The sequence below is a fragment of the Miniopterus natalensis genome, chromosome 3 (assembly GCF_054644295.1).
Source record: "Miniopterus natalensis isolate mMinNat1 chromosome 3, mMinNat1.hap1, whole genome shotgun sequence".
NCBI lineage: Eukaryota > Metazoa > Chordata > Mammalia > Chiroptera > Miniopteridae > Miniopterus > Miniopterus natalensis.
In genome coordinates, this window is record NC_142083.1 from 58,230,572 (window position 1) to 58,256,785 (window position 26,214).

A 26,214-nucleotide genomic window follows, 5' to 3' on the forward strand; every position below is an offset into this window, starting at 1 on the left:
ATTAGCAATTTTGGAAACAGGCCCTATGTGGAAGTAATTTATATATGGAAAGGGAGGAAGAGCAGGAGGAGGAGGGTGAATGACTTGACTCAGAAGAGAAAAGGTAGGGGCAGGAAATGTTAGCAATTAGTATCTGAGTGTCTAAAAAACTATTATATGAGTGACAGTGAGCAGCTGTTCCATGTTCCCACTCAGAGAAGGACAAATGCTTTGGGCTATTGCAAGAGAATTATGAAGAGACATTAGGAAAAGTCTCCAGACTCTAAAGCTGGTAAAAAGTGTTGTCAAAAGAAGGGAGGGGAGACATCTTTCTACACTGGGGTCAGGAAGGCACGCTGTCTGGAAGATAAGATACCGGAGATAAGGCTCACTTGGGTGTTTTTTTTATTCCAATGAGGTCATACATGTAGAGAAAGAAATGATTCTATCACACAGTATATGAGAAAGCTCTTTGAAAAACACCATAACTTAGGAATCTAATCCATACCCAAAGGAAAAAGGAAGGTTCTGAGAATATGGCATTGTGGGTAGAGGCACAGTCTTTAAAATGACATTCTGGTTGCTATTCCTGGATCACTCGCTTCCTAGCTTTTTGACCCTGGAAAAGTTATTCAGCTGCTCTAAGAATCAGTTTTCTCATCTGCAAGGTGGGTATAACAGTTGTACGTCCCTCACAGAGATGTGAGTGGTCACTGAGATGATGCTCAATAAATGTTAATTTTTATTATTTTATTGGATCTGGAGCACCGTCTAGGTACTACGTTAGACATATATCTAATCATTATCTCCTTTACTGAGCAATCATCCAAGCCCTACAGAAAGTAGGCTGATATGATGACTTTTACCAGAGTTATGTTCTTTAATTAAAAATGAAAGCCCTAGGTATCAAAGACCAGCCTGCTGAGCTTCCTTACCTTTCCCAACCATGAGACATTTCCCTGATGTCTGCAGCACGTCTTTGACGTCTGGGACAGAAGACCAATTTGCCTCCACCCCCACGTGGCTCCACCTGTCACCAGTATTATGTGATCTTTATAAAATTAAACTGAGGATGTACCACCTTTTTTTCATTATGCTTTCAACCCAAAGCCATTAAGCTTACAAATATGATGTCTGTTTAATAAAATGAATGGATACAGGAAAGAAAATTCCTGTATTTAATGTCACATCTTCAAAACAATGTTTATATCATCTAATGTATTCGTGTTCGATTTGAGCTATAACGTATGTCTCACCATCTGATGAACTTGTGATAGAGGGTCTGTTTGTAGCCAGTGTTTAATACAAAAAGTGTATTTTCTTCTGGGTCATTGCTCTTTTTTTTCCTCTACCATTTACCTTCAGAAAAATCCATTTTCTCAAGGATCCCAGGGTGTGAATCCTTTAGCTCTTCTCTGTTTATATCAAGTGAAGAGATCATCATGCTAATCTTGGCAGTAGTTATTGTATATCAATATAGACACCTGGCAAGCTTTCAATTCCCCATTTGAGAGTCATTTTAAAAGAAAATAATAACAGAGTTACCTATGTAGTTGTGTGTGTGTGTGTGTGTGTGTGTGTGTGTCTATTTTTGTAAGGCAAGTTTGGATTCTCAGGCGCAAGAATAATGAGGCATAAGATCCATTCTTGGCATAACAAAGAGTTTGGTACAAAGTGTCATATATATATAGCTTCATGCAAAAATATATTAATGACTATCTCTAAACTAATAGTGAAATTTAAAAATCCAAACCATGGTGTTGAATTTATATGGCTGAGTCAGAAAGAGTCATCATAAGTGGGATTTTGGCAATATGTCTGGATGATAGAAATCAGTGGGGCATGACAATCTTTACTTTGAGTTATACATAAAGATAGCTTAGGCCTCAAATGGGAAATACATGATGTATAAAGGAATCCTTAGACACTATGAAAGTAGCTGACCACTGTGAAGAGAAAGGGGGAAGGTTAAATTACTTTGGCTATAAAACCCCATGAAATGCAAAAGCCAACTGCCCCAACGTTGTTTTCCGCAAGCCTTCAGAACTGCTTAATGCAGAAGTTAGAGGAGCCTAGGAAGATGATTTAGGGGTGTGGCTGACACTTTGCTACAGACACAGCAACAACAATGATAAAAGTTTCCAATGATCCTGGGATGGACAAAGGAAATACCACTGCATAGATTTAACAAAGAATTATTTTATAAAGGATGCCTCAAATGTCAGGCTTTGGAGGAAGAAACACTTGAATTTGAGCCTCGGCACCAACTCTTCCTCTCTGTTGGACGTTGGGAAAGTCCTTCACCTCACTGGGCTTCTGTTTCCTTTGTAAACAGAGCACAATAGCAAGCTGTCTACATGGGGCATAAATGAGATATGAATAAAGACCTTAGCATAGGCTTGGGGGCTTAGAGTCAAAGCTCCATCATTGTCAGCTATGGTGTTGATAACGATGAGGGTGAACATGGTGTAGGAGAAAGAAAATGAAGAAGAAAGTCAGCTAGAGTCTATAACTACAATCCTCACAATCCTTGTTAAAAGGAACAAATTACCTGGTGATGAAATGGAAAAAAGCCTCCCCTTGCAAGGGTAAAATATATTATAGTAAAGCATTTAGATGCATTCCTTTATTTGTCCTTGTAGAAGAGTATTCATTGTAAAATTGAAACAGGGTTGTATGCCTTTTGTAGAGTGGAAAGAGGAAATTTTTTAAACCCAGAATTAAGAACAAACCTTAAATATGCTATTAAAAAATTCTGTCCTTTGGCTAAAACCTTATATAGCTACGAGTTTAATAAAGAGAGCAGTTTCTTCACTTTCCCTAGTCTGCGGGGACAGTGGAGATGGAGTATGGCACATCAAAATGAAGGCTCGATAAGCAGGCTTTCTTGAAATGGACAAGATGATCCTAAAATTTGTATGGAAATGCAAAAAACTTCATATATTTGAAGCAGCTTTAAACAAAGAACAAAATTGGATGACTTACACTACCACTACGTGATTTCAACATTCTGGGAAGCTACAGTAATCAAGACAGTGTGATACTGGCATAAAAACTGACAGACCAATGGAACAGAATAGGGAGCACAGTAATAGACCACTTAATGGTCATTTGATTTTCAACGAAGTGCCAAAGTAACCCAATAGGAAAATGAAATTCTTATCAAGAAACAGTGTAATAAATAAAAGGAAATAAATATGATTAAATTAGATATCCATATGGGAAAAAAGTGAAGCTTGACCCCTATCTCACATTACACACATAAATTAATCCAAGATAGATAATAAACCTAAACATAAAGACTAACACCATAAACTTTTAGAAAATAACATAGGAGAATATTTTCGTGATCTGGGAGTAGACTAAGGTTTTTTTTCTGTAATAGAACAAAGAAACATTAGCCATCAAGGAAAAAAGTGATAAGTTAAACTTCATCAAATGAAAAGCTTCTCTTATCAAAAAACACTAAGAAAATTAACAGGCAAACTTAAGGCTGGCAGAAAATATTTGCAAAACATCTATCTGGCAAAAGACTGGAATCTAGGACATAAAGAACTTCTACAACTCAGTGATATAAAAGTCAAATGATTCAATAAGAAACAGGGCAGAAGATTTAAACAGACATTTTCCAAAAGAAGACATGTGAATGGCCAATAAGTACATTGAAAGATGCTTAACATCATCAGTCAGCAGGGAAATGAAAATTAAAACTACAATGAAATACCATTACATATCCACAAAAAAGGCTAAAATTTAATAAGACTGACAACACCAAAATTTGGCAAAGATGTAGAGTGATCAGAACTCTAAACATTATGGGTAGGAATGAAAAATGGCATAACCTAGAGTAGGTACAACTTACTTTATGCCCCCCAAATTCTACCCTTAGGTATTTACCCATAAGAAATGAAAATACATGTCCACAAAAGCTTATCCTATAATGTTCACATATTTATTCATATAGCTAAAAACTGGAAACAGTACATCAACAGGATAATGTAGGAATAAACTCTGCCTTATTCATATAATGGAACACTACTCAGCAATAAAATGAGGGAAAACTATACTGATTCCATACAACATGAATGAATCTCAAATACAATACTGAGGGAAAGAATCTTTACACAAGATTCCACTTGTAGAAGTTTTAGAAAAGACAAAACTAATTTATGGTAGAAAATGTCAGAACAGTGAGTACCTGAGGGGGGTCACAATCGACTGGGAAGGGCATGTGGGAACTTTCTGGAGTGCTGATAATGTTCTGTATTTGCATAGGAGCTTGTCAAAACTCAGTGAGTGTTTACTTAACATTTGTGCATTTCATTATACATAAAGTTAACCTCAAATAAATAACCCAGGAAATAAATATTGAACCCTAGTTAATGACATGCATGCTGGAATGTTTGGGGGGAAGTATCCTGATGTTTGAACTGCTTTTGAAATGTGTCAAAAAACCAGCTGGCTTGATAGGCGCATAGAGGGATGGATAGTTATGCGATAAAGCGGGGACAGCGAAAGGTTAATGGCATACTCTAGGGAGAGGGTATTTGCTGTAAAATTCTTTCAACTTTTCTGTATGTTTGAATATTTTCACAATAAAATGTTGGTAAGGAAATTAAGGCTGGATGGGGAGCCAAGGCCCAGACGGGTGCGTTTGGTCTTTCTCTTGTTGCGTGCAGAATGGGAGCCAGAAGGGTTTAAGCAGGGCGGCGCTCGCGTCGGATCCGCATGTTGGATCGACCCCCCGCCTGCGTGTACCGGGTGCACTGCGGGCGCCGGGAGGAACCAGCCTCAGGCGGAGAGCAGCCAGGAGGCTGTCCCGCCCACCCGCACGGGAGGTGCAGCGGGGAGGGCTTCAGGGTGATGGTAAGTGGTGATTAGATATTGGGGGAGAGGGTCAGGAAGGAGTCCCAGATGGCTCCCAGGTCCCCGGCATCGCTCGCACAGTGAGTGGTGGTGACAGCCTCTGGGAGGAAATAGAGGGGAAGCAAATGAGGGGTTGGGAGGTGGGGGTGGGGGCAGAAAGGACGCCTCGTTCCATGTTAGACATGTTGAATTTGGGGGTCCCTGTGGGTCTCGGAGGTGAAGACACCCAGGTAGTACTAGTAAGTAAGATGGGTCTAGGTTGGAGATGCGGATTTGAAATCACCCGCTACATGATGGGGGGTGAAGCCATGCCAGTGGATGAGATGGCCCCGGGAGAGAACAAACGCCAGAGCCCCGGGGCTGCGGGCGCCTCAGGGGTCAGCTGGGGGAGAGGACCGAGCCAGTGGGGCTGAGGGCCAACAGTGGAGATCACTGCTTGTAGTTCTTAAAAGTACTAATGACAAAAATTCATATAGAGGTGGGTGCAAATAACCCTGTTAGGGCTTTTGGGGCGGTAAGGAGAGGAGTCAGAAAAGTTTTCGCAAAGGAAATGTTACTTGAACAGGACTTTGAAGGGTGGATAGGAGTCTTCTGTGTAAACGAGGGCAATAGGAGAAGGGGAAGGCACAACAACACGACAGGGCAGAAGCTGCAAGAAGTATTCGGGGAACTTCAGGCCATGTGTTTTGAGGCTAGGTTGGGGATTGCAGTATGGCACTGTCACCAAATATGAGGCTGTTGGAATATAGGGAAGGGCGGCCTCTGTACTTCTGCCTGATATAACCCACTAGTTCTCAACTGTAGTGCACCAGAATCCCCCGGAGGGCTTGTTAAAGCACAGACTTCTAGGTCCCACCCCCGGAGTTTCTGATACAATAGGTGTAGGTTGGCTGTTAATTTAATCTAATAAGATCCCAGGGGATGCCAGTGCTGCTTGTCTGGGACCACATTTTGAGAACCACTGAGGATTCTGGGAAGATGAGATGCCACACAATCCCCCAGAATCAGCTTCTCAGGGCAGGCCTCCTTTTTCAGAAGGGACCAGTTATAGTGGGGATATGGAACAGTTGCCACCGACATAGTTCTCATTGCCCTCTCATTTTCTTGGTAGATGAGTCCTTCTTATTAAACTTCAACTTATAGGAATTTTGGAAAAAATTGAGGTTAAAGTCTCTTCAACAAAATAGGTTAATACTCATACTGAATCCCAGAGCCTCCTCTGGCCACACATCCTGGCCATATATGAGTAAATGACTGCCCTGCATTTCTCCCATCCTTGGCCACCCTGCGGAACTGATGGCCAGGCTAAGGCTACCTGATACAATACTTGTTGCGTGTTTTCTTCATTTTCAATTACATTTACATCAATTCATCATTTTACCTTCCTGATAAGCCAGTGCTATTAATACTGGTACATAAAATATAGGAACACAAAGAAATGATGACCTGTCAAAGTCCCAATGATAGTTTCTGATTTAGTGGGGACTCCAGTAGACACTACAGCCTCTCCTAGAAACTGGTGACAGTTTTGTTCATTTCAAATTCATCTCTTCCACAGGTCTGCAACATATCATCAACACAATCTAATGCAAGTATCCCAAAATTGATCAGGAATTGTAGTCTCCACCCCCACCTCGGATTGCAGGTTTTATGGCAAATAAATTTAGAATGCCTATTACTTTAAGAAAAGGAGCTGCTTTTAACACGCTTCCTTCCTCCCAAACCTTGAGATTACAGAGGTCTTGGGAAAGTCTCTGGTGTCACCATGGCATGCGAATAGCATAGGTGATATGTCTGCAAGATGAGTGCCAATTTACTACCCCAAGCCTTTCTGAGATTGGTGCAGGAGAAGAGCTGGGCTGTCCCTGTGCCCACAGAGGAACACAGAAGGAATGAGCGAGGATCAGATTACATTGTTCGGCAGCAAGAAGGACACAGTGTTACCTGTGGGGCCCATGACAAAGGACACAATAAGAGAGAAACTGAGTTTGTTAGATGACAGATCGCAGTCCAGAAAGGTGTTTATACCAGCTAAGAAAGTTTAAATAGGGAGAGTTATACACAATAGCGGAGGCAGGGCCAAACTAGAATATATTTGCAAAATTCTTCAGAGTTTTAGAAGGCATTCAACAACTCACACGGAGACAATGGAGAGATGAAGTGACCCAATTCCAGGATATACTAAGAGAGACATGGTTACCAGCATATGAGGCTCCTATTGTCCAATCCATTCCTCTGCAAACTAGGTTCAGTTTATGATAAAGATATTAAAGGGGTGTGTGTGTAACTCAAAGGATTAAAGAAAGGGCCCTATCCCAAATAATCTGTGACCTGATAGGAAAAAACAACAACGATGCTGAGCCTCAGGAAAAGACAACTCGGGGGAATGTGATACTCATCACTGAATATTTAACGATCTGTCATGTGAAAGGGTACTAAGGTTGTGTGGAAGGGTTGATTTACAGGAAATAGATTTTGGAACAAGTGACATAGGAAGAGCTTTTCTAGAAAGTAGAGCAGCATGAGGATTAGGAGCATGAGTTTTAGAGCAGAGCTGCTTAGGTTTCAATCCCAGTTCTCCCAGGCCTGTTGTGACTTTAGACAAATTATCTTCTTGGTGTCTCAGTTTTCTAATCAGCAAGATGGCAATAAAAATGGTATCTTCTAATAGTGCAGTGCGATTAAATGAATTAATAGTTCTAAAATGCTTAGACATTCTCTGGCACATGCTAAGTATACAGTAAATGCCAACAGAGCTGTTGTTATTATTGATAGAGCTAATGATGGGGGGATGGCCTTGAGGGATGGTGTGTACCCTCTGAGGAGTTGTCTCAACAGAGATCTGCAGACTCCAGGCAGGAAATCATGGAGGGGGTAAGCAGTGGCAGGAGGGCAATACTTATAGAGTACATCATATGTCAGGCACTGTGCTAGCCATTGGAGATATTTAGATTAATAGTAAGAAGCTACTGTCCCTGCCTTCAAGGAATTTACAATTTAGTCACATTAGTTGGACATAAAATACAAAAGATTAAGAACCACAACATGAAACGAATCTAAGAGAAGCCTTTCAATGCCAAGTGAGTCTACAATTCTACAGTTTTGGGCATAATAAGTAACAATAGCCCAGTGGACGAATTTAGTACAGAGAAGAGACAAAAACAAAAACAACTGTCCCCTCCCGCCTCAACCCCAGCTGCCTAGAATCAGCCTTGAGGTTGCATAACATGTTGAGTTAAAGGCCCTGAAGGTTCACTATGCTTTTGAAAAGTAACATGTAAGGGCAAGAAAGAGCAATGCCTGTGTGATAAAGCAGAGAAATGTCTTCTTCACAAAGAAAACAGAAATTCTTTGAAATAAAATATAATGTAGGAAATAAAAATCTACCTGGCTATCCTTATAGGCATTGAAGCATTAAATACATATATTGAGTTCAGATGGGATGGGGTAAATACACAGATGGTACAAAAGATAAACTGTGGAGAACCTTTATAAAAACTATAGACTGTAGTTTAAAAGCTGGATGAAACACTGTTGCTAAAGATAAATTTAACAAAGACTGTGAGACAAAGCTGAGAGTTTAAGAGATTCCGTTTCAACAAAAGAAGTTTAAGGTAAAACAAAAATTTCTCCTGCAATCATTTTTAGTACGATGTTGATGGGGAATAAAGTCTTCCAGGAAGTCATTACGTAGCACTTTCGACACGTAAGTGTTTCAAGTCTCCAAAGCCAGATGGTATTCATTGTAGGGTCCCAGGAGGACTCATATGTGAAGGGCCACAGCATTGGTCAGGACATAACACTCAGCCTCCAGGCTGCGTTCTTCCCTAAGTGTCAGCCTTCACTAGGAGTTTTGTCCTTCAACAAAAGTTGGAGAACTGGGTCCTCTCATCTATTCGTGCAAAGGAATTATTTCTGGAAATTACAAAGGTGTTCTGTTCTTGGGAGATACAAGAAATTAAGGAACCCTGAGCCTCTAGAATTCTAAAACACTGGCTTCAAAGACTAATTGAATCAATATGCAGTGATAATCTTGATATATTCTGAAGTAAAACATAAAATCAATATTCAATTTAAGTTCTTCCTGGGGAAGAACAACAAAATGGGGAGAAAATAGGTAATTCAATACCACTTTCTAAAAGTGATTTATATTTTTTTTATTTTTTCTTCCAAATTTTCTATCATGAATATGTATTATTTCTATAATCAGGAAAGATGGCTAAAACAAAGAACTATAATATACCAATATTAAAACATTTCCTGAAGTATTTATTTTAAAGAGTATAATTAATTGTGGTGGCTTTACGCAAAAAGATTCAGGATAGTCAAGCGTAATAAAGAGCTAAGGCGACCACTCTGGATGAAGACTACAGAAAGAGGCTATAAAACGGATGGTCCAATATGCATGGTATAAAATCGAATAGTCTAGCATTATTTTATTCTAGAATGGGGAAAAATTATTAGAGACTTTATTGGGCTATATCAGCCCCCAATGAAATCTGAGCAACTTCACATTTTAACCTCTCTGTGCTAAGGGGGGAAAAGGCACACTGTACAAAATTAATAACCAGGAAAATTACTAAAAACATGGGCTAATATTTCACTTTGTATAAAGCTAAAGTATAGAATGTTGTGTCAAAGATTATAGCAGAAAAATCATGAAGTATATATTTTATGATAATTAATTATATTTGGTGCTACAAACATAAAAAATTATTCTAGTGCCCTAGCAAGTTTGGCTCGGTTGTTAGAGCATCAGCTGCAGACTAAAGGGTCCCAGGTTTGATTCCAGCCAAGGGCACGTACCTTGGTTGCAGGCTCGATCCCAGGCTCCGGTCAGGGCAAGTTCAGGAAGCAACCAATTGATGTGTCTCTCACATCGATGTTTCTTTCTCTTTGTTTCTCTCTCTTCCCCCCCCCCCCCTTCATTCTCTCTGAAAAGCAATGGAAAAAATATCCTAGAGTGAGTATTAAAAAAATTATTCTAGCAATCTCTCTTACAGGTAATCTGTAGCTAATGAAAGCAACAGGTCATTAGTTGATTACCTACAGGAGAGATTACATGTATTTCCCTTGCTCAGCAACATCACACATACCCATGGGGTATTGTATTATGGGACCAATAACCCATTTGTTTTGGAATTACAAGATATTGGCTACTAATAACCTGGATACCTGGTGAGAGGGATAAAATATTTGATAATTTCTGGGAGACCTTTATTTCCCCTGCAAGATTTTTCCTTTAAGAGAATCTCCTGGTCCTTGGTCAGGAAGACCAGGAGACTTCCCTGGGAACTGAAAGCTCTGTGTAAAATAACCTTTATTATTCGTGAGATAACATCTGTCTCCAGGTCAAAGAGATGACATACTGTGTAGGAGGACACCGGTTCTTCCTTTTTGTTCCCATCGGATTAAGATAAAGTCAGACACTTGGCTTTAAGTGACTGTCTGCGCCAGTCTTATACCCCAAAGTTTACGCAGGGCCTACTGTCAAATCAGTCTGGAGGGCAGAAGTTCTTTCTATGTAACAATACTTCATTTTTAACTGATAGCCTACATCTTCCTTAAGAGCTATTAACACACTGAAAACTCCCAACAATTAATCTGGGGCGGGGGAATAAATAATTACAATTAATGTCTTTACCAGGGTCAAAGACTACCATTTTACTGTGCTGATACCCTTAGTTAATACATAGATTTTTCTATTAATTTGCTGATCATGTATGAACTTCAGGCTCAGTGTACATATTTAAAATTTATAGAAGCTGATTCTATTAAAAAACAACAACACTATCCTGTGACAGCTTTAATAGAATTAAAATGCCTAAGCCGCCCTGCCAATACAATTCTTCCTTTGCGTATATGACTTCTGAAAGACACGCGTTCTCTTTGTAGTGTTCAAGCAAGTAGCCTTGAGCTGGAAGCAAGAGTGAAGGTCAAATGAAAGAGGAAATTGTAAATGAATCAGTTACATTTTGCATCAAGAATTTTCTATCGCATTTACCTCTGTGAAAAACCAGCCTATCTTAACCATTTACTTTTTACCTGGAATAAAAATTGCAGTTTGCAAATTGTAAATATAGGGGGAAAGATATTTTAGCCCCCTATTTTATCACCGTCAATCCAGTGGTGTTCATTACTGAATCCTACATATTTTGAGAATTTCATTACTGCCTTGCAGTGTTTACGGGGCAGAGTGGAGCAAGCCCACCTCCACCAAAGGTCAGAGAGAGAAACCAAATGACCCAGGAAAGGACAAAAGGGGACCTGTTTGTGATTAAGCCCTGAAAATGATCAATCGAGTTAGGACTGTAGCCAGAGTGGGAGGGAAGTAAGATGCACATTTAAAGCACAATAGTCGTTCCCGAGCCTCTATGTTCCCACCCACCCACCACGTTGCTACCATGCTTGATAGCTGCTCTTCTGGGCATCAATCCTCTTTGCCCAGTGCAGTCATTAAATCCAGGGAAAGGTAAGGATCTTGCTCAGTGATGCCACGGTGCACTTTTGTTTATTCCTTTGTACTGAGGGACAGAAAAAGGCAAGGGGAGTTGATTCTGGATTTCAACATGTCAATATCCTGGCAGAACGTTGCAGCAGCTGAAGTCAATCAAGTTTCTGGAAAGTGCTAAGCAACTACACCAAGTTGCTCCCAACTAACATTACCTCCGAGTGTGCATGACCAGGCATATTTCAACGTGCTCTGCCAGGCGGTGTTAGTAATGCGAGCAATATGCAGCTCACTTTACTTGCTGACTGGCTTAAAAGGAGAAAATTAAATACATTTCTCATAAGGATATTTTGTGGAATTTTTCCACATCATTAAATAAAATGCAGCCCTGGTTTAAAGGCATTTCCTGAGAGAAAACATTTCTTAACTTAAACTAACTGAACTCTGTGAAACAGCCGGCCTGTGTACACCCTAATATTTTCCCCGATTACGTGTGACGGCTCCCCTCTCATCCTGTGGGCCTCCCCGTGTCATCGGGCTGTTTCATGGCCATCGGGAAAAAACTGACTGCAAACTTTTAAAAGCGGTTCCCGGGAAATGGCTGGCTATTCAATTTTCTCCTCATGGTTACAAAAGACTGGATGGTATCGGAGATGACATTTCTGAAATAATTAAGAAAAATAACGACACGCTTCTTCGGCTAGGTACGCGCTTCCTTCACAATTTCGACATAACGAGCTGCAACATCGCTTCCTTGTTGCCAGAATCGGGAAGAAAAGCTTAAAAATGACAGACAGGCAGCAGCCAACGCTACAAAGAAGTAGGGGATCCAACGGAAAGCTTTCTTATTTGCCACCAGAATGCGTATTTTCACCCTCGGCCCACGGCGGGGACGGCGCATCTCCAGCGAGGGTGAAAATCCAGCCAGAGTCTGGCTCGGCGACACCCGTTGAATTGCTGTGGGTCCCCGGTGGAGTGAATTGCCACCCGAGCCTCGTGCATCCGTGGTTCCTGCAGAGGGACTGAGGTGCTGGACTACATTTGTGTTCCTTGTTTATTTTCCATTGCAAAAGCCGCATGAGATATTCTGATTTTTCAACAGACTCTCCTGGCTTCTTTGTCTCAGTCAGAAATTTTCTATTAAAAAGAAAGAAAATGATTCTTACAGGAAGATACCACACATCGTCTGTTTAATCCCAGGAGTCCTCTCGCCAATTTGAAAGTCAACATCAGACAGAGAGGTAATGCTTTTTTGTTTTGTTTCAATCTGAACTCTCACAGTTGTTTAAATTGAATCAAGAAGCAAGAGTTTTTAAACTACGTGGTGAGCTGAAACGAAACGGGGAGGCATCCGCTGGACAAAGCTGTATGCGAGAACTGCACAGTACACCCCGACAGGAAAATACAGGACCGTAAGGTTTCCACGAGGTGATGGCTACACGACAGGCCACAAAGCGACAAGGAGTGCGCCTCCCGCAGCAGCCCACCTTGCTGTAACGTGGCTCTGTGAAGGATCAGCACCGGGGCTTTTGAAAGAACTCTGTGAGTGAGATGTCCTTAGAAATAAAAACAAATGTAGGCTCCAAGAAATTCTCGTTCCCAAATGGCAACACACACACACACACACACACACACACACACACACGGCAGATGTGCCATAGGGACAAGGGTGCCGTGTCTAAAGAGAAACATAGAACGAATTTCTCTTTGAGATGCTGGATCAAATTCCCAGCCTCCTAACTAGGTTAGGACTTTGTCCCTGCCTGGGCATTGCCTTGTGGCAGAGAATAACCTCCTGCTCCATTCCTATTCCCTGAAAAAATAAAACCTTCAAGAAGAAAGAATGTCCTATTGTTGGAGCAGAATTATTCCTCCAGCTTCTCAAAGAGGAGGTATTTTTGGCATCTGGGAAGAGATTGTGTCCAGAGGGGCTTCTTAGTTTTACAGCTGGGTCCACTCAAACCAGTCCAACAAGCCAGCATTACATAGAGGAGCCCAGCCAAACACAGGCACTTCAATCATGCTCAATTCACTGGGGTTCTGGTAAATGAAATAAAACCCCAAAGCTTGGCTTTTTATTTTTCTTAGGGCAAAGTCCATTTAGAATTGATATAATCGCTTGCTATGGTTACATATGCCACATTTATTTTTAAATAGCTCCACGTCCCAAGGGCTCCTGATTTCCATCCACATGGCAGGTAGGAAGGCTGCAGGAAAATAATTTTCAACGCAGTCTACATTTTACGAGGCTTGAGGAAAGCACATCTGGAGATGCACACCTAGGCTGGTAAGAAGCTGGGCCGCGAGGTAAATATGCCCTGTGTTTTGTGTCTTGCAAAAGGGCACTCAGCCAAAGACATGGCTAGTAGATGAAATCCATCTCATAATCTGTTGGCCAAGCTGAGCATCCTGTTGTGGGGTTGCAAACTGCCTAGAGGAGCAGGCCTTTTTCCTAGTGTGTGGAAATATGTTATCCACTTGCAATCCTTGTGTATGTGGGGCTGTGTCTACAAGTCACCTAATAGGCTAATGGTGGCCCTAATTAAGAAGTCCTGTGTCTGCTCTCAATCACAGGGTGGCAATGGGTGGGTTGGAGGATGTTTTTCTGCTGGAGAGGACTCAGACTTTTCTGGGCCTGTCAGAAGCCTCAATAAATTGCAGACAAACATTGGAATAAGACACGTGCTCTCCTTCCTAGCTGAATGGTACCTTTTGCTTCTCCTAAGGAAGTTTACGATACTGTGCCTGAGGTTGCCCAAGCCTGGCGCTTCCTTCTCTCCCTTATCAGTCCCTTGCAATCAGGGACTGAGTCCCACTCATCTGTGAATGCTAACTAGAGTCCAACTGAGTCTTGCTAGTTCATATTTTGTTTAATCCAGAGATTGCAAACTGTAGTCTGCAGACCAATCTGATTTGGTTACATATCATTTAGCACAAATGGCGTTTAGCAAATTGTGAATTAGGTTCTATGTTGTTGTTTTTTAATTTGTTTTTATGGTTTTTGTTTTTACTTTATTTTTAATTCTTACCAAGGGTATTTTTTCCCATTGCTTTATCAGAGAGAGTAGAAGGGAGAAAGAGAAAGAAACATCGATGTGAAAGAGACATTGATTGGTTGCCTCCCACACATGCCCGGGCCAGGCCTGGGATTGAGCCTGCAACCCAGGTATGTGTCTTTAGCCAAAATCGAACCTGGAACCCTTCAGTTCACAGGCCAATGCTCTATTTACTGAGCCAAACCAGCCAGGGCTAGGTTCTGTGTTTTACATACATTCTTGCATTTGTAAGTGGAGAGATTATGCATTAACATCTGCATTCCCAGTTTCTTTGGGAAAATTGGGAGTGCCAGCAACACTGGGTTTGCTTTCTCTCATGGCAGCACTCAGCCCCAGCAGAGGTGAGGCTGCCCTTTTTGATATGGTGTGTTCTCTAGGTCACAGGGTCACCATGGTGGCCTATTTGTTCCTGCGAACTATCTGCCTTGCTCTCCTAGGCATATGTTTTCATCGAATAGGAGTCCCTTAGAATAAGTGATCCCATAATCTCCCAAATATTCATTTACTGGATCCCATGCTGTAACATGGAGTTTGTCAATGTTGTTTCTTCCGTATCATCCATGGTAGATGACTTTCCCATGTGCAGTGCGCTCTCAAGGGTGCTGTCAGGGTTATTCTAGCTGTAAAAAGACTGTGAGTTGGCTGCTATCGCCTGGAAAACTCTCTTCTTAGAAAAAGAAAGCCAATACTTTGCAGGCTTCAGCAAAACTATTAGTGGTAACAAATTTCTTGTGACACCTCACAACTGACTGTGACACACCTGTGTGGAGTGAGAGTGCAGTTGAGAACAGCTCTTGTAGCTGGAAAAGGAAAAGCATAAATAAGTTTAGAGCATTGTATTTATAAAGCATGACAGGAAAGAAGCATCAGCAAGACCTCTGAGTAAATAATGTTAGGTCAGGGTAAATACTAGGTTTACTAACTTCAATTCAATTTCCCACACATATACGTATGTCCAGGGCCAGCCCACTACATGGGAGAAACTGGCAGCTACCTTCTTCCTGCGACTGGGCTGGTCAGGTATCTCTACTACTAGATTCCTTTTTAGGATTTAGGTAATGAAAGGGTATTGTCTCTTGGAGACTCTTGAAGATAGAGAAGACCACACATTCTCTCAGATGTCCTCCTAAAACTGGAGTTAGGATTGGTGTCTTAGATTAGGAGCTTATACTGAGAAAGTGGAAGGAATCTTGGGTATGTTTCAAGAGAGATGGGGAGGCTGGGAGCTCAGCAGCAACAGGGAGAGGGAAGCATAGGTCTGGAGCAGGCGGCGATAGAACCAGAGGAAGGATTGACAGGAGGCCTGGGGTGCTGGGTGCTGACTTAGGAAAGAGACCCAGGAGATAAGCTTTTGAGAAAGAAGAATGGAGTAGTGGAGAAATTTATGGGGGTTGGTTACTCCATAAATTCTCTCCAAAGCCGGCTTTGTTAGTGATTTTGAAATTCACCAGTGTTATACCAGTTCATTTAAAAGCATGGTTGATGGATTGCATGAGCCCGCAGTCTTCACCTGTAGGCCAAGTGGAAAGAAAGTCAGATGCTAGTCCCTAACGTAGCATGTGGTTTTTGTCTGGATCACCAATCAGGATATTTCAGGATTTTTAATAGGGTGACTGGCACTTTGCCTGAGAGCAATAGATTATTAGAGTGAAGGATTGCAAGTCTGATGTTTCTAGGAATCAGATTGTTAACAGGCACAGTAGATGAATCAGGTGGTTCATTTTTCTTTGTAGGCTGGATTATTTACAAGTTGGCCTGAGCAAATTAGGAACCATCTTTTGAGAATTAAGTATGTAGTATTCTGCCCAGGTTCTAATTTCTTCAGGTTCAAAGTGGAAGAATTTTGAAAGAAAAAGAAGGGTTTTTGGAGGCTCCTAAAAATGTGGTATAGGCTAATGTGTTTAGTCATAGTTCTTTAAAATGTTTTTACCACCTCTCAGAGGGACTTAAATTTCAGCTGTCTGAGGCGGGCTAATTACTGGGGTAAAGTTAAAAGTTGTTCTGTGCTCAGAGAGAACAGAGGAAATAAAAGCAGTGAACCACAAAACTGTGTCAGGAAAGTTTACTTTTCATGGTCATTGAATTAACGAAGGAACAAGCCAGCTCTGGTCCATCTCTGTCTGTCTGTGTGTCACCCTGGGCCTCCCTGCCACAAAGGGAAAGGCACTTGTCAGACCAAAACACCTTTTCCACCAGAGGGGAGCTGACAAAACAGAATGCTCCTTGATCTGAAAAACAGGTTGGAAATTTCTAATTCTCACTTTCTACCCACTTGCTTAAAATGTGACAATTGTGTTTCTGAGGTGCCCTTCAATAGACACAAGGATGAGAAGTCATGGGGGCAGAAAACACAGTGTGCCTGCCTTTCCCCCTCTGTAGAAATGGAGGGTGGGTAGGACAGCTTGCAGGTGGCCGCATCTGCAGCTGAAAAGAATGCAATAATTTTGGAAAAGAGCTCTACTTTTTTTTCTAATTGTAAAAAGAATGAGAGGAAAATGCTAATAGTTGCAGCTAGAAAATATGCCTGGGAGAATGGCCTTTATCATCTGCTTTTGAAGTAGGAGCTGAGAAAGAGATGAAGCCAGGGAACGAACCTAGAGGGCTCTGGGCACCAGGACACAATTGATTCCTGAGGGAGAGACTTTTCTGTAAAGTCATTTCAAACTTGCTCAGTGATTTGGTAAGAATAATTTACATGGTCTCCTAAATGGTATATCCGTTTCATCTCCAGACAAGAACGCAAGAGATGTTTATAAAGATCCCAGCCTCTGTTTAGGGATGTCTAAATACATTCTGGTAATTAGCTTAACTTTGATCCAATGCAGTGCTTTCTCTTGGTAAAATAAATAAATCGGCGAAAAGTTCTGGAAACTCCCCCCTTTGAGAGTCCCTACCCATTAATATCAAACTGAATTATTTCAATGAATATTATTCAATGTGATGTTTGCTCTTAAAAATCTCAGGTCTGTTTGTCCTGTTAATAAATAATATTTAATATCTACTACAAAGAGTTCAGAGGGAAAAAATAATTTATTAATGCAATGCCTATTTTTTTCTCATGAAACAAAACATAAAAGTGTTCTAAACGAGACTGTCCACACTTTAGTAATATCCTTATTGTAATCTGCATCTCAGCCTCTCACTCACTGTTAGAAAGGCTTAGTCACCCACACAAGCAATAGAGGAGACAGCGTTCACCCTCCATACCAAAGAATGAATTACATTCAGCTCCTTTTGCCATTTTTACACATCCCTGTTCCCTGAAACCCGGAAAGGAAAGGGTAAGGTAGAATTACTATGTAGTTGAAAAGTATGACAGGCTAATATATATGATATATATTGTCTCCCTCTCCAGCCCCTGTTTTCTAGTATTTCCTCAGTTGTGATGTCTGTGAAATGAGCTGGTCCCATATCAAACCTGGGGATCTGAAAGGAAGTATGACTCCTTTTGTTATAAAGGGAGAAACAGATATATTTAATTACTGGATATGAACATTGAGTTTCAGCAATACAGAGCATAGTCTCACTATAATAATGGCTGACATCTTTTAAAAGGAAGATTTGAGAATGCTATTTCATTTTGTATAATTGTAAAAGTTTATAGAACAATAATCTCACATAAAATAGCCCTGACCCAAAGATAATAAACAAAATATAGTTTAAGGAAGAAAAGTTGCTTGTCTCCTACTTAGAGATAATGACAGTAAACACTGAACTGTTCCTTTTCAGACTTTTTATATCCATATAAAATGGCATTTTTGTAAAATTAGTATCCTGCTGTATACATAATATTGTGCCCTGATTTCTCATTTAAAGTTAAATTTCTTCTACTATATCATCATACATTATTTAAAAACTAACAGTAGCTTTTTGTAAATGAAAATTACACCTTTATATGGTAGGGGGAAATCAGTACAATGCGAAATGCGATGAAATGGAAAGCAACTCTCCCATTGTGGATCTCAGTTTTACTCCCCCAGGTTAAGGTACCACCAGGGTTTTCTAAATTTTATTTTTAAATTACGGTTTGACTTCAACATTATTTTGTATTAGTTTCAGGTTCAACACTTTCTTATAGACATCAGTTTTTAGTGACTGGGCTATACTTTCTCACTAAATTAGCATCACACTAATGCAGTGGGCACATCCCACAGAATTTTAGTTAATGAAAAAGGGAAAGTTCCCATGCTGTACTCTTAAGGTGATGTGAAGTCAAGCCCATTGTTAATGTGAACGGGACTGCTTATGTGACTGTGCAGGTGAACAACCAAGGATTTGTGTAGGTTAAGTGCAAACAGCTCTGAAAGTGTCACTATGGTCAAAGGGGTTAGAGTAGCAGCGACACTGGCCCCTAACACAAAGTAGGTGAGACAGGCTAGGTACAGTCACAGTGCCTCACGGTTCTCCCAAACATGCTCCTCTATCTGAAAAGACAAATTCAGGTGCCTGCTTGGCCAGGAAAGAAAACTGAGTGGCTAAAGTGGGGAGATGTGAGAAATAAATAGAAAGGGAGGGGGCAGGGGAATTGCCATTCAGACTAGTTCTTTATGGAAATGCAGCCTAGTGTCACTCTTTGGATGTTTTCACAAGAAATAAGGATCCTATATTTTCATGTGAATTTGCGCATTTTTAAAGGTTGGTAATTTATTCAAAAATTTAACAATGCTAGGCCAACTAAACTAGAGTGTGGCCTATTTTCCTGTCATGAAAGGCCCCAGGCAAAGGACAACCATTTCCTTAACTTTACCTGAGAGCCCAGGTGGCATCTCCAAGCTCTGGAACAGACCTCCCCCCACCCATCTCCTTCCTGGCAAGAAGCCCATGCACACGCACCTAGGGGGCACAGACTCGGACATAACATCACAGCACAAGTTTAAGCATATCCAGGACAAAAGATGAGCAGGGCCCTGGGCCACAGACAGATAGTGGCATTTTGATCTCCTAGTTCTGCCACTGTGATCATGTAAGGGGACACCCAGGGCTGCAGGGCTAGGAAGGTGCCCAATCCCACGGTGCCTGCCCTGTGCCTCCTGGGTGGAGTGTTTGCTCCTGAACAGGAACCCTCAGGCCAGAGCAGCTGTGGCTGCTCTGTATATGGTCTAATTGTCCTTAAAAAATCTACTTCATGTGGTCTAAAACCTTTCTCTCTGTTCTAAAATACTCGTTCTGAAATCCAGTCCAACTCCCTTTATTTGTGTTAGCACATTTGCCCTTGAGTGTGCCTTGGTGAGTTTACTCTGTCACCTAAGAGGCAAGAAGAAAGCAAATTCAATTTTACATAAGTAGTGAAAAATAAATACCTTCAAGAAGCTTCAGGGCAGCACTTGTAGATGTTTTCCACAGGGAGCATTTGAGAATGTGCTTTGTAAAAGTGACAAAGGTTGCTAACAAAAGTCAACAAACTGATTCTGAAGCTGATGTCCCATAAAAAGAATGGCCACTTGGCTTGGTATGGGTGCCATAAAGGACCCTGGAACACAGCGGAGACCTCAGGTCCTGTCTTTATGATGAAACAGGAATCAGTTTACTCAAAATGGCTTACAATTGATGTGTTTGCTATTTTCCAACCTAAGATGGTGTCTTATTATTTGAATATTGAAATATGGAATCTAACAAATCTGTCGATCTATTTCTCCTTGTTATTTGCATTTAAAATTAGTAAGATTTTAAAATATGTTTTTATTAATTTTAGAGAGAGAGGAGAGGAGAGGGAGAGAGAAAGAGAGAGAAACATCAGAGTGAGAAAGAAACATCAGTGTGAGAAAGAAACATTGATTAGTTGCCTCTACACACCCTGACTGGGGATTAAACCCTCAACCTGGACATGTGTGCTGCCAGGAAATTGAACCCGGGATCTTTCAGTACCTGGGACGACACTCAACCAACTGAGCCACACCAGCCAGGGCTCAAATTAGTAAGGTCTTTTAAAACATTTATGTTCTTTGACTTGGTAATACCACTTACAGAAAGTTATTTTTAAGGTAACAATTCTAAACAACAGCAAAAAATAGAAAACAAGTTAAATAATAAATTTAAAACAAGTTAAATAAAAAAATTCAATAATAGTGGAATGGTTAAGTAAACCACAGTTTATAATCTCAGTAAAGTGTTTTACAACCACTGCAATGATGATAAAGATTATGTGGTAACATAGAAAATACTTATGCTAAAGAGTTGTTGGGAAGGCAAGATGCAAAATTCTCAACAAGCATGATTATATATTATACAAGCCACCCAGCCAACGAACAAAAAATCCTTTGTATAGAAAATATAAGATTAGGGAAAAATGCACTGAAAAGTTAACAGTAGCTGTGTCTACATGATACCAGCTTTTCTCTTCTTTCCTTAATTTCCTGCATTTTCATAAATGAGCAGGCATTACTTCTATAAAGAATAAGAAGTGTAGAGTTTTAAAATGGGGCTTAGCCCTAATACTTTAGAAAATGATAGCCCATGCCAAAATAAAGCAGTCTCCTCAACAAAGTGGATTTCGGGTTGTCATAAACAGGATTTTCTAAAAAAAAAAAAAAAAGCTTCATCCAGCTCAAAAACGACCCAAAAGCACTGCTTCCGAGGAGGGAAAATAACTCCAGCCCCAACTCTGCCAACACCGTGCACAGAATCGAGTTAATCCTTCCAAAGATGGTTTACAACCCAAAGCAAGATCTTTTCTTATTTTTATCATAATCTCAGCTAAACCTTGTACAAGTGGCACCATCAGTCAGAAAATTAACCTTATTAAAACCCAGCTACAGTATTAAACCGGGGATTTCCGTGGAAGGGGCTTCAGCAGGGTGAATGGATGCAATGTGAAGTGGAATTTCCTTTCATTTTGTGCCTCCTCCCCTCATAAATCTCTGCCCTTCAGTTTCATCAAGTGATCCTTTGTTCTGACACTCGGGGCAGGAAGTAGGGAGAGAGCTGATCTGCTTTCCCAACACCTCTCGTGATTTTTGAATATGCACGTGTTTGAATACATCCAACACATCTGCTTCAAGACAGTCCCGCTAAGTATTCTCAACATGTGGGACTCGTGCGCCGCGCCAGCTCCCTTCCGCTCCCCTTCCCTTTATGTAACGGCAATTCACACACACGCGCGCGCGCATACACATGCACACACACACACACGCACACGCACACACACGCACACATGCACGCGCACGCACACACGGGCACACACACACGGGCACACGCACACGCATGCACACACGGGCACACACACGCGCATGCACACACACGGGCACACACATGCACACACACACACACACGCACACACACGAGTTTTCCCAGCCTGATTTTTTAAAATGAAGGGAAACAAATTTGCAACAGGAATGTGCAATGCAGTATGATGCTATGTCCAAATAACCATCAGGAGGGAAGTAAATCAAATTCAGCAAGTGGGAGGGGAGATGGCAAAGGGAGAGGGCCGAGGGAGAGGAGTGAAGCCCAGGCCGGGGATTCCGCGGCACGGTCTTCAAAGGCTTGCCTGAGATTTCTCTTCTCTCCCACCTCACAGGCGGCCTTACTTAGCTCACTGAGTAGACAAGAACACAAATATTTGTTTTGTGGGGTTTTTTTGCTACCTTCTTCTAGACTTAATGGAGAAAATTTCTGAAGAAGATACGGTATTATTGTTGTATTGTTTTTTGATTATATTTCTTTGTAGTGGCAAAAAGACACAACGTGAGCACACAAAAGCAGTCATAACCATTGATGCCACATTGAGTTTTTCATCTTGTTTTCTTGGTGTCTGTGGCTCAGGTTGCTAGAAAAATGTATCAATCTATTGACAGTTATTCCCAAGACTCTCCCGTAGGGATGTGTTTGTATGTATTATGAATTAAGTTGGAAGTAGGCAAAGTTTATATTATTTCCCCCCAGTCATTATTATTCTTTCATTTGTCCAAATTAAATACTACACGCTTTCCCCCGGCTTCTTCCCCAATTTGTTGGTTGTATCTGGATTGTATGCTTGTGTCTCCAGGTTTGCTATGGCTTACCCTGGAAGGGACAGAATCACTGGCTTTGAACATCTACAGCAAGGCCTAAAATTTGGTGCTGGAAGGAATCTGAAAGAAATCATCTTCTGTCTTGGGCTTTAGTTTACTCGAGTGTTCAGAAATCAAGGATAATCATATAGAGCTTAATTGAATAGAATTCCTAAGAAATAAAGTTCAACGCCACTTATGGAAAATCATATTCAGTTCATGCTCCCACCAGCAACACTCAGCAAGCGTGAGGAGGAACGTCCTACTAAATGCTGCCTCGAAACCGAACAATTCCTGCACTTTCCCAGCTAGCTTTTAACTCACAAATAGATCTGACCTTTACCCTCTGGCTTCTTATTCCATCTAGAAGTCAGGAAAAAAATTAGGAAGGGCTTTATTAAAATGTCTTATAAACGACTGCCCATTCCTTAAAAGCTGGCTCTTCCCTCCCAGCTTCTCTCCTCACCCATTTCCATTGGGGTCTGAAACATGATTTTCATTACCCAAGTCATGGTAAAAGTTTCCCTTAATTTCCCACAGATCCTCCTGATCAGAGCATATATTTAAAAGAGCAACAGCTTCCAAATTTGAATAAACAATTCCATGGGTTTCCAAGTGCCCACTTAGACTTGGGGTTATCAGGAGGTGCAGAGATAGCCTCTAAAAAGTTAGCAGACAGCACACTGGTGTTAAAACTAACCCAATGTAAAGAAATGCTCCTCAGTGAATTATTTCTCCATTAAAAAAAAAAAACACCACAAAATGAAAACAGTGTTCCATAGCTACTGTAAACTGTTAAAAACATTATGCATTCCTTATTCCAATCTGAAGATTCCCTGGCCTCTATGAATCCTTCATTTTTCCTCCCAGGCCTCTGCTCCCAGGAGGAATCTTGCTATGTATGACCCCAGCAGCCACCCCAAATCTTTATTGGTCTCAGCTCTTTAGTGATTTCACTGACATCCACCTCAAAAACGTTGACACTTCCTTTTATAGTGACATTGGACAGACCATCTCTTTGTGATTGTCCTAATGAAAATGGAATTCAGCTAGAACACACACACTCACACATACACACTCCCCCCCCCCCAACATTCTTCTCTGGTTTCTAAACCCCAATGCTTTTACTTCCCTTTGATTTTTCAGCATGCCTCTTGGGGAGTAAAGAGCTACATTGTTTTAGGAGAGTTTCAGTGAATGGGTCATTTCCCTGCCTTACTTCTGCATTATGAACATACTCATGATAACAATTAATGAGAGGAAGGGTTTTTATGATAGCGTCTAGCATCCGGTTTTCAGCTCTTAAATTCTCCCTATATATGCACAGATCCAATTACCTCTGGGAGAGCTCTTATTAATCTCAGTGTCAGAGCTGTTTCAACAAATCTACTGTAGTAATGAAAAGTCATCTTATCACACTTTGCTCTCAGTAAATTTACCATTCTTTGATAAGGTTGCAAACAACTGGGAAGTAATTGATCTGTAATTAGTGTGGCAACTGCTGAAGAGAGCCTGTGCTGGGGCTTCATCATTTATCTGCCCAGCACAGCGCATCCTGCTCGGGAACACTGAATTATTTAGCATTCCTTTCAAACACAAATGGTCTCAATGGGTTCTCCATTATTTTAAGAACTTTCCGAAGAGGAGGCTAACATTTAAATTTGTGATTATCTGTCACCAGTGCAGTGCTTAAAGGAGTTGAGAGTAGAAGGGGATCATTTTTCACACATGACTTGCCTGCTTAAGCCAGCCTGCACTGTGAATGGAGAGAGACAGGGGCCCTTTGATCTGCACCAAACTTGCACAATTTATCTTTCAAATGCACTAAAGCTTTTGATAAATGTCAATTTGACAATTAAATTCTTCAAGGGCCACAATATATCACCATCACAGTGTCTATTTTTGAGGGTCGGTCAGCCATAACATCTTTCAGCAGACTGCAGCAAGCAGAAGTCAGAGGGGAAACGATAGCTCTCAGCCCAGCTCTTCTACACATGGCATTTTTATCTCTTGCTAAGTAAAAGAGCGGTGATATTTTCCTTCAAGACAGAACGCAACTACGATGGCAGAGTTTAAGGTCTGCCTAGCAACCCAAAGGGATTGAGTTCGAGATCTGTTCCCTCTCATTTCTCTGCTAGTGCAGGGTTGCAATGAACAAACCCTCTCGTGCCATGTGCTCTTCTTTGACAGTCTGTTGCTATATGGATACAACTATTTTTCTCCTCTCAAAGGTATTTCCCTTTGTGTTTTGCAAAAGACAAGCTACAGCAAGTCTGTCATTCTCCGAGGCCTGACTTGGTAGGAGGAGCAAAAGCAGGACCCCTGAGTTGTCACTTTGGTTTTTTTGTAAGACCCAGTTTATCCTTTGATGACAAAGGTCACTGATAAGTCAGAGTGTGGACTGTAGTTGCAGGTTCAAGGGAGTGGAGAAAATTAATAGGAGGCGTGAGGATTTAAGGCGACATTTCACCTTTGAGACCATTCCAATCTTTTGGTGTGAGGGAACTTCAAAGTTATCTCAGGCCTAAGCTTGGATCTTCCTCTGCGTCTCTGAGAACTGAGAGAGCCATCAGATCATGAAGAAGGATGGGTCCCTGCCTCCTCGGGGTTTGCATTCAAAAGCACTTCTCCTCTGCTCTTTTTGCTCCACAAAAATTCAACCCTCACTGGAAGAGTAACAATTGTAACGTGACATTTTGAAATGTTTCACATGAAAGATTATTTCGGACTCCCTGGTTACGAAGGAGTTTCTGAGGGCTGACAAAGAAAGATGCTTTGGGCGTAGCAACAATGCCTCTGTGCTAGCCTTTCAGGCTCTTCCATCAGCACAGATCGCATGGCCATGGCCCGATGCGGCCCCACCGCTCAGACGTGCGGCAGGGATGTGAGGCTGTCTTTTGACAAAACCGACATTTCAGTATGATTGTGGGGAGGACTAACGCTCCCAGATCAGACGGCTGACCTGCTGAAAGCACAGACATAGATGCTGCTCTGATGTCTGCATGCTATCTTTTCTCAAGGACAGAGGAGAATCGCTGTAATCCTTACTATCTCTGAGAAAAAGTGAGAGAGAACCAACAGACTAAGTGTCTTAAGGGCATCTCACGGTTTCCAACACAGATTAAGTTTTTGGATGGGCTAGCATGCAGTATTGTCAATCAAACCCTCCTAGAATTGTCATGTGACATCAATTCTGGGCAGCTGGAGTCAGGGGTACTGAGTTAGCTACAAAAGACATGGAGGCCACTCCCCTGATTTTCAAAATGTTGGCAGACCCGAACTTTTTGTAAAGAACTGAGAAGAACAATTATTTTGTATTTGGGGTTACCAGAGGATGTTTACCATGTGTCTAAGGTTATTTCATGGTGGCAAAACTGGGTGTAATTACAAAAAACAACAACCGCCCACAAACATTTCGGTCAATACCATTTCAAAGTACATTTCTAAATAGTACTGACAATTCTAGGGGAAATTTACCAACTGATCATTTAGCTTTTCTATGGCAGCCTTATAATATTTAAGTCTTTGTTCTACCATGTCCATTAATTTAAGGTACACATCTGCCCTGTAAGTAAATAGCTATTTTGTGTTTTTCTCATAGTTTTTCATAATTTATTGGATATACTTAAGAAATCAGTGGTTAGGTAAACCTCTAATTACTGATAAGCAATCATTTCTTTTAAGTGCTGATATGAAGACATTCCATATATCATAATGTACATTTTTAAGAGATTGGCAAAGTCCTTTGGAATGGTATTATGATGTCATAAACTTCTAAAATATCCTTCTTTAAATATTTGCCAGTGATACATCTGATACGGGATTAATATCCAAAATGTATAAGGAACTCATACAACTTAACACCAACAAACAA

General features: G+C 41.1%; 1 protein-coding gene across 1 annotated transcript in view; it reads right to left on the reverse strand.

The window, feature by feature from the left end:
- Positions 1-12,403: 12,403 nt before the first annotated feature.
- The window catches only part of FBXL17 (F-box and leucine rich repeat protein 17), a 503,612-nt gene continuing 489,801 nt past the window's right edge, over positions 12,404-26,214 (reverse strand). The window contains exon 9 of the mRNA XM_087815480.1: positions 12,404-12,433. Coding sequence (XP_087671606.1) covers positions 12,419-12,433 — 15 coding nt within the window. The 3' untranslated portion in view covers positions 12,404-12,418. The remainder of the gene's footprint in view (positions 12,434-26,214) is intronic.